Source organism: Borostomias antarcticus (assembly GCF_949987555.1).
Source record: "Borostomias antarcticus genome assembly, chromosome: 29".
NCBI lineage: Eukaryota > Metazoa > Chordata > Actinopteri > Stomiiformes > Stomiidae > Borostomias > Borostomias antarcticus.
This window is the reverse complement of record NC_140262.1, coordinates 1,939,197-1,949,196: the sequence shown is the minus strand read 5'-3', so window position 1 is coordinate 1,949,196 and position 10,000 is coordinate 1,939,197. Positions and strand designations below refer to the sequence as shown.

Sequence of the window (10,000 nt, the reverse complement as noted above, 5' to 3'; positions counted from 1 at the left end):
ACGACACGCATGCACACCTGATGAGGTCACTCAATCAAATATTCCCTCAGGTGAGGGCGGTTGAGCCTGAGCCTCACACTTCTCTGCACCCGTGTAGCAGCCAAACAATGGAGCATTTCCAGTCAGATTGCATGACTGAGGCCACGTTGCTGTGGACTGTAATGGGTGGTGTACAATGCCGTAGAACCCGCTGTGAAACCCAGCAGTCTTTTCCGACCACACGCCAAATGCTTCGGGGCGGATGAATAGCATATTTCCAGAATTAAAAAAAAAACAAAAAAAAAGTCCTCCGCAATCCGTACATTTTTTGTCCACCAAAGCCCACGCCATTCTCATACCGCTGGTATTACAACACCTGCGGAGTCTCTACGAGCAGACGAGAGTCTAGCGCTGGTTTCCTGAGCCGCCGGACTCGGACCGCGGTCAGAGAGAAGTCCCTGCAGGGCTGGAAGACTGCAGCTTTGTGTGCGTCTGGATTGATATTCATGTCAGGACGTAATTTCTCTGTGTCGGCCGGAGGTACATAGTCTGTCTATAGGAGCCTGGTTCTCACAGGCCCAGCGAAGGGGGCATGCGAGGGCAAACGTGCACGTGCACACGCACGTACATGAGCGTGTATGCACACGTGCATAACCGAATGCGCGTGCACACGTACGCACGCGCTAGAGCAAACAAGTATTCACGCACACATTCAACTATACGCACAATTATACACACACACACACACAACACACACATTAAAACGCTGTGCCAAGAAAGGGGGTCGGGCCCCTGTGAACACATTTAGCATGCACAGAGGAACAGTAGGCTCACTCACACACATGCGTGAGCATGCCCACACACGCACACATACACACACACACACACACACACACACACACACACTAAGAAGAGTATGCAGGAGTGGAGAGACACAGCCGTGCACACTCGCACAACTCACATAGGCCAGAGGAGAAATACACACACGCACACACACACCCATACACACACACACATACACACACATGTAACCCCCACCTCTGCCCTCAGCCTCCTCCCTCCCTCTCTCCCTCCCTCTCTCCTTCCCTCTCTCCTTCCCTCAGCTTGTTCTCTCCAGGCCTCCATCTGGAACTTTCTAAAGCTTTCTAGACGGCTACTGACACTGGCCATGCTCTGTGGTCCTGTGGGAGTCCTCCCCCTCTCTTCCGCCCTCCCCTCCCTGACTCCCCCGCCCCCCTTGCTCCCCCCTCTCCTCCCTGTCACACAAAAATGACTCCTCCTTACATCTCCTCACCAGTGGCTGACTCTCTCTAACTCCAGTTTCCAGCGTGTCACATACACAAACGTACCCCGCGTACTGCATGTCGCTAGTAAACGCCTACGCGTACAGAGCAGCATGTATCAAACACTTGTCACGGTTTCTCATTTTGGCGAAAGCCCCAGTTCTCCTCACCATGAGCGCGTCCGAGGAGCAGACACTGTGGAAGCCGTGGTAGAAGGCAGCAAACTGCCGGTAGACAGACTTGTTCAGCAGAAAGTCCACGTACAGCTGGACAAACTCTGTTTGGAGAAGGGAGATGGGCTGTACGTCAGAACATCCCGGAGATCGAAGGCGTTTACATTTACATGTGTTTAAGAACGGGAGTATTCATTTAAAAATAACTTTAAAGAGGCATTAACCTTTAATATATCATCTTACCAAAAAAAAAGAGAATGTGATTTGGAAAAGCTGTTAACCAATCAGATTGCATGTAATTTGCAGTCATTTGAATGCACTCGTTGTCACTATTCTAGATGCGCTCGTTTTGTAAAGTGGGCGTTTGTAAAGTGGGCGTTTGTGAAGGGCGGCGTTTCTGCTGACCTTTCCTGTTCTGGTTGGTGACCGCCATCTTGTCTCCTCCAGACTTCAGGTTGTGTGACCTGACCATCCCCAGCTCCTCGTGACAGACCTGTCATCGTCATCATCATCATCATCATCATCATCATCATCATCATCATCATCATCATCATCATCGTCATAATTACAGACAAGCTTGCAAGCGTGCTTGCATTTGTATATAGTGTGTGTGTGTGTGTGTGTGTGTGTGTGTGTGTGTGTGTGTGTGTGTGTGTGTGTGTGTTCACCTACCTGGAAGGTCATACAGAAATCCTCCTCTACGTTGCCCTCATAGTTGAGCAGCTCCGCCAGACCACGGGCCAAGTCCTGTAACACACCATCACTGTTACTGACTACCCTGTAACCTGCTGTAACACACCATCGCTGTTACTGACTATCCTGACTATCCTGTAACCTGCTGTAACACACCATCACTGTTACTGACTATCCTCTAACCTGCTGTAACACACCATCACTGTTACTGACTATCCTGTAACCTGCTGTAACACACCATCACTGTTACTGACTATACCTTTAACCTGCTGTAACACACCATCACCGTTACTAACTATCCTCTAACCTGCTGTAACACACCATCACTGTTACTGACTATACCTTTAACCTGCTGTAACACACCATCACTGTTACTGACTATCCTGTAACCTGCTGTAACACACCATCACTGTTACTGACTATCCTGTAACCTGCTGTAACACACCATCACTGTTACTGACTATCCTGTAACCTGCTGTAACACACCATCGCTGTTACTGACTATCCTGACTATCCTGTAACCTGCTGTAACACACCATCACTGTTACTGACTATCCTCTAACCTGCTGTAACACACCATCACTGTTACTGACTATCCTGTAACCTGCTGTAACACACCATCACTGTTACTGACTATACCTTTAACCTGCTGTAACACACCATCACCGTTACTAACTATCCTCTAACCTGCTGTAACACACCATCACTGTTACTGACTATACCTTTAACCTGCTGTAACACACCATCACTGTTACTGACTATCCTGTAACCTGCTGTAACACACCATCACTGTTACTGACTATCCTGACTATCCTGTAACCTGCTGTAACACACCATCACTGTTACTGACTATCCTCTAACCTGCTGTAACACACCATCACTGTTACTAACTATACCATTTACCTGCTGTAACACACCATCACTGTTACTGACTACCCTTTAACCTGCTGTAACACACCATCACTGTTACTGACTATCCTTTAACCTGCTGTAACACACCATCACTGTTACTGACTATCCTGTAACCTGCTGTAACACACCATCACTGTTACTGACTATCCTGTAACCTGCTGTAACACACCATCACTGTTACTGACTATCCTGTAACCTGCTGTAACACACCATCACTGTTACTGACTATCCTGTAACCTGCTGTAACACACCATCACTGTTACTGACTATCCTGACTATCCTATCACATGTCGAAGTGTCCCTGAGCAAGACACCTAACCCCAAATTGCTCCCAATGAGCAGGTAGGCACCTTGCATGGCAGCTACTGCCATTGGTGTGTGAGTGTGTGTGTGAATGGGTGAATGAGAGGCCATTGTAAAGCGCTTTGAGTGCCGCTAAGGTGGAAAAGCGCTTTATAAGTGCAGTCCATTTACCATTTAACTATACCTTTAACCCGCTGGGAAATAACATCACTGTTAGTGACTATACATTTGTTGGTTCTCAAACACTGCCAGTCTTCCGTCTCGTGGGAATGGGAGAACATATGGGATTCCAGGAAGACCCCTGCTGTGAGCAGCTGACACCCAGAAGAGAGCGTTCTCTCAGATCCTCTTCTCCCCCTCATGCTTTCACACGTCACTCTTCCTGGGAGGGGGAGGGGGGGGGGGGGTTGTCCCCTCCTCATCCCCCACACAGAACACTTCAATCCTTCCTCTTCTGTGTCTGTGCAGAGGTGAAATATGTCTGACCTCAACGGGTCACTTTAATGGGATTCTTTCACTGACAATACTTTTTGTTGAGCTTGTAAATGACCCCCCTAAACGACTGAATGAATACTAAGTAGATGTTTTATCGAGAAACAAATCTTTCTGGTCTTTCTTAGTTATCTAGTTATTATAACAGCCTTTACCCTGGTGGGACACACCTGCCCAGTCCGGTACAGTCTAACGTGTGTCTGACTAACTAGGTTATCCACAACTGTATGAGACTGGGATTTCTTCATTCATTTATTAATTGAACATCTGCGATGTTTCCTGCCGTGTCACTCTTTACTTTATTAAACCGTTGATAAGCACTGAATGTGTGAATACAAAAATCTAAGTGATGGTTGATTTCACCATATTAAAGTTGCCAGGATGTAAAACCCAGTTCATTAGAGTTTTAACAGAGGGAAAATCGGACTGGCAGATTACTTCAGTCCACTGTTCATTCATTCATCTACTGTTCCTTGTTAACCCTTTTAATACGACCACGTCACCGGCAACATTAAAAAAAATATCTAACAATTATTTAATAATATTTAAAAAATATCTAACAAATCTAAAAAATTCCTCACTCCAACACTTGCTGAAAGCTGAGAAACTGCGCTTTCTAGTATTATAGGGAAAATCCAATTAATATTCAAAAGGTTGTCACTGTATTTTCAGGGTTAAAAGGGATAACTCGGCTTGGCACAGAACATTAGAACCCGCCGGGCTATAGAGGGGTAGGAGTCTACAAACACACACAGTCGGTAGTCTTGGAAACGTAAGAGTGCTAGTATTGCTCCTACACAACATGAGACAGGGCAGTGAGTTCGCTTTGCCTGAAGGAGGTGAGGTCAGCTCAGCTCAGTTCATCAAGTCCAAAGCCAAACAGACAATACACTATGCAGGCAGCGTGTACATGTACCAGGACTGTCCAGGCGTTAAGGGGCTGTTCAACTGACTAAACTCACATTAAACTCTTCCCAGGAACCAATGGGATCACTGGACAGCCAAGTATGTTCTGTGAGCGATGGTTCCTGTTTTAAGAAGCTGTGGTCATTTAGAGCTAATTTAGTAGAGTGTGTGTATACCCAGTAGAGAGGTAAACACAGTGAGAGGGGGTTGTATAAGCCTTGCGAGCCACGGACGGACACACACACACACACACACACACACACACGCTCACAAACACGCACACACACACAATTACACACACGCACCAACAGTTGCATCAGCTAAACCCACAGCTAGGAGGTCGATGTATCATGAAAAAAGGGTAGAATTAGGGTAGGCTAACTCTAATCCTAACCTACAATATTACACAGAGACAAAGATAAAGCACATTCGTATTGGTTTCTGGCTCAGTAATCACATCTACAAAGCATGACATGGCAAGCTCAGGGTGGGCTGAGGAACAGTGAAGCATGAGAGCCCTCTGCTGGTGAGAAATGGTAATGCCGCGATTTAAGGCATCAGTTTATAATAGGTTATTAGGAGGGATATTTACATGATAGTCATTAGACTTATACACAAATGCTGTGCATTACAGTACATATGATCTCTGGTATATCACCGCAGTATATTAGATAAATGTGTTTCACCAAGTAGGGAAATGTCAAAATGCTGTTTCATCAGAGCTGACTCAAGCCGCCATCATCTTCATCGTATCCTTTGAGCTGAGTCAGCGCTGACATCTCAGCCGTAGGTGATGACGGTAGACACACCCTGTGTGTGTGTGTGTGTGTGTGTGTGTGTGTGTGTGTGTGTGTGTGTGAACCAGATGGTTTATTAGTTCACACTCCTGTGTCATGCTCACACTTCCTGGGTCATATGCTGTCAAGGACCTATTTTTGATTTGAGCTTTGGTGGGGACATTAAACGCGAGCGCACGTAGCGCGCGATCAGGATTTAGTTTGTTCTTCATAAAATAAAGAAGCATATATTTGAGCTACAGTCAGATGTGATTATCCTGATGGCTCTTTAACTTCCTGAACTGATGATCATGCATTTGGCCCACATGTGCACTTGCTGCATACAAATTAATAACAACTGATAAACGTTAAAAAAAAACGTAGGCAAACATTACATGTCTGGTTTGTTTACTCACGTAATACAATTCACTAGGTGAGTGAGCCTCGTTATGGCTCAAATATTGCGTACGTGATTGTCCCGTATTGAAAAATAAAATATACTTTCAATACTGAATCAATACGAGACGCGAGGAATTTCCCGTATTTATGTGCACAGAACTGTAGTGTTGACAGAGGCTATGAGCTTTGTAGCCGTGCAACCAAATCCAACCATACAGCCAGTCTCTCACACGTTAGCAAGAAACGGCAAGCCAATCCTATTAGCGATATTGGGCTATATAGGAGCGACTAGTAGAGAACGAGATCTGTTAAGCGTTTGTGTACCAAATTATTGCTGGGGACGATTCAGTAGTCTCTGTATATTGATGGGGACATGTCCCCAGCGTCCCCCCTAAATGATACGCCCATGTACGCTGTGTTGACTGACTGCCCTGTTAAAGCACATGGCAAACTCTATATTAGCACCATAGCGCAGTGTCTATGGAAGACATCACTTAAGAGACGCTTGATTTGTGCTTGTCCAATAAAACGGAACCAAAAAACATTCTCGAATCATCCATCCATCCATCCATCCATCCATCCATCCATCCATCCATCCATCCATCCATCCATCTTCATCCGCGTATCCGGGGTCGGGTCGCGGAGGCAGCAGCTCCAGCAGGGGGCCCCAGACATCCCTTTCCCTAGCAGCATTCTCGAATCATCTCTAAACAAACTCAAACTCGGCAAGCAAGCTACATCGAACACAAAGTACACTACTGAGGACCGAGGAGGCACGTTTGACCCGGGTGGGACGACGTACCGGCATGGCCTGCAGCAGGTCCTCCAGGGAGAGGGTTGCCATGCCGACGGGCACGTCGGGGTCGCAGGGTGCGCAGGGCGGAGTCAGGAGCTTCTTGTAGACGCAGGGCGGGAAGCGGATGTCCAGGGTGATGCTGTTATACACAGCCAGACCCATCAGCTAACACACACACACACGGTCAAGGCTACGTAACAGAGGGGATGCAACTGATCACACACACACACACACAAGAACACACACAGGAACACACAGACACAGGAGGAGACGGAGGTGGGGCTGGGACGGACAGGAGGGGAGGGTCTGGAGGGAGGGGGGGAGAGAGAGGTGGGGTAGGGGAGGGTCTGGAGGAAGAGGAGGAGGGGAAGAGAGAGAGGTGTAGATGGGAGAGGAGGGGATGGACGGGAGGGAAGAGAGGTGGGGGAGAGAGAGGAGGGGAGCGACTGGAGGGCGGGGAGGTACTGGAGGGGGAGAGGGACTGGAGGGAGGGCAGGAGAGGAGGGGAGAGGAGAGAGGTGGGGGAGGGAGGGAGAGGAGGGGGGGGGGGAGGGAGGGAGAGGAGGAGAGAGGTGGGGGAGGGAGGGAGAGGTGGGGGGGAGGGAGAGGAGGAGAGAGGAGAGAGGTGGGGAGGGAGGGAGAGGAGGAGAGAGGGGAGAGGTGGGGGAGGGAGAGGAGGGGAGAGGAGAGAGGTGGGGGAGGGAGGGAGAGGAGGAGAGAGGTGGGGGAGGGAGGGAGAGGTGGAGAGAGGTGGGGGAGGGAGGGCGAGGTGGGGGGGGAGGGAGAGGAGGAGAGAGGTGGGGGAGGGAGGGAGAGGTGGGGGGGGGGAGAGGAGGAGAGAGGAGAGGTGGGGGAGGAAGGGTGAGGTGGGGGGGAGGGAGAGGAGGAGAGAGGGGAGAGGTGGGGGAGGGAGGGAGAGGAGGAGAGAGGGGAGAGGTGGGGGAGGGAGGGAGAGGAGGAGAGAGGTGGAGAGGTGGGGGAGGGAGGGAGAGGAGGGGATGGACTGGAGGGCAGGGAGGGCAGGGAGGGGAGGGAGGGGAGAGGTGGGGGAGGGAGGGAGAGGAGGGGATGGACTGGAGGGCAGGGAGGGGAGAGGTGGGAGGGGAGGGAGAGGAGGGGAGAGGAGAGAGGTGGAAGAGGGAGGGAGGGAGAGGAGGAGAGAGGGGAGAGGTGGGGGGGGAGGGAGGGAGGGAGGGAGAGGAGGAGAGAGGTGGGAGGGGAGGGAGAGGAGGGGAGAGGAGAGAGGTGGAAGAGGGAGGGAGGGAGAGGAGGAGAGAGGGGAGAGGTGGGGGGGGGGGGAGGGAGGGAGGGAGAGGAGGAGAGAGGTGGGGGAGGGAGAGGTGGGGATGGAGGGAGAGGAGGAGAGAGGGGAGAGGTGGGGGGAGGGAGAGGAGGAGAGAGGAGAGAGGTGTGGGAAGGAGAGGTGGGGGGGAGAGGAGGAGAGAGGGGAGAGGTGGGGGAGGGGAGGGAGAGGAGGGGATGGACTGGAGGGCAGGGAGGGGAGGGAGGGGAGCCAGACTGTGCTTCTGGCAGCTGCTACTGGCTGCTCTCTACATGTGGAAGCCAGATGGAACAACTACGAAGGGGGAGGGGTTGGAGTCTGCTACAGAGGTATATACACAAAGAGAGAGAGAGAGTGAGAGAGAGAGAGAGAGAGAGAGAGAGAGAGAGAGAGAGAGAGAACGGTAGTTTGGAGAAAGGCTGAGGGTTCCTGGCACCAGGCAGTGGGGAAATTCCATGGGAACTGAGAAGAGAGAACTGGGAGCAGAGCTGCACCAGACCCATCTACACCTCCGCTTCATCCCTCCATCCATCTACACCTCCGCTTCATCCCTCCATCCATCTACACCTCCGCTTCATCCCTCCATCACAGACCAGACCCATCTACACCTCCGCTTCATCCCTCCATCACACACCAGACCCCTCTACACCTCCGCTTCATCCCTCCATCACACCAGACCCATCTACACCTCCGCTTCATCCCTCCATCACACACCAGACCCATCTACACCTCCGCTTCATCCCTCCATCACACACCAGACCCCTCTACACCTCCGCTTCATCCCTCCATCACACACCAGACCCCTCTACACCTCCGCTTCATCCCTCCATCACACACCAGACCCCTCTACACCTCCGCTTCATCCCTCCATCACACCAGACCCATCTACACCTCCGCTTCATCCCTCCATCACACACCAGACCCATCTACACCTCCGCTTCATCCCTCCATCACACCAGACCCCTCTACACCTCCGCTTCATCCCTCCATCACACCAGACCCATCTACCCCTCCGCTTCATCCCTCCATCACACACCAGACCCATCTACACCTCCGCTCCATCCCTCCATCACACCAGACCCATCTACACCTCCGCTTCATCCCTCCATCACACACCAGACTCCTCTACACCTCCGCTTCATCCCTCCATCACACCAGACCCATCTACACCTCCACTTCATCCCTCCATCACACACCAGACCCCTCTACACCTCCGCTTCATCCCTCCATCACACACCAGACCCATCTACACCTCCGCTTCATCCCTCCATCACACCAGACCCATCTACACCTCCGCTTCATCCCTCCATCACACACCAGACCATCTACACCTCCGCTTCATCCCTCCATCACACACCAGACCATCTACACCTCCGCTTCATCCCTCCATCACACCAGACCCCTCTACACCTCCGCTTCATCCCTCCATCACACACCAGACTCCTCTACACCTCCGCTTCATCCCTCCATCACACCAGACCCATCTACACCTCCGCTTCATCCCTCCATCACACACCAGACCCCTCTACACCTCCGCTTCATCCCTCCATCACACCAGACCCATCTACACCTCCGCTTCATCCCTCCATCTCATCTACACCTCCGCTTCATCCCTCCATCTCATCTACACCTCCGCTTCATCCCTCCATCCCATCTACACCTCCGCTTCATCCCTCCATCACACACCAGACCCCTCTACACCTCCGCTTCATCCCTCCATCACACCAGACCCATCTACACCTCCGCTTCATCCCTCCATCACACCAGACCCATCTACACCTCCGCTTCATCCCTCCATCACACCAGACCCCTCTACACCTCCGCTTCATCCCTCCATCTCATCTACACCTCCGCTTCATCCCTCCATCTCATCTACACCTCCGCTTCATCCCTCCATCCCATCTACACCTCCGCTTCATCCCTCCATCACACACCAGACCCCTCTACACCTCCGCTTCATCCCTCCATCACACACCAGACCCATCTACACCTCCGCTTCATCCCTC

General features: G+C 51.2%; 1 protein-coding gene across 1 annotated transcript in view; it reads right to left on the bottom strand.

Annotated features, from left to right (window-relative positions):
- Positions 1-10,000, bottom strand: part of hectd2 (HECT domain containing 2) — a gene marked incomplete at both ends in the record, with an annotated part of 29,839 nt that overhangs the window by 4,532 nt on the left and 15,307 nt on the right. The window contains 4 exons of the mRNA XM_084459992.1: positions 1,433-1,539; positions 1,841-1,928; positions 2,108-2,182; positions 6,719-6,877. Of these exons, the coding sequence (XP_084316118.1) occupies positions 1,433-1,539; positions 1,841-1,928; positions 2,108-2,182; positions 6,719-6,877 (429 nt within the window). The remainder of the gene's footprint in view (positions 1-1,432; positions 1,540-1,840; positions 1,929-2,107; positions 2,183-6,718; positions 6,878-10,000) is intronic.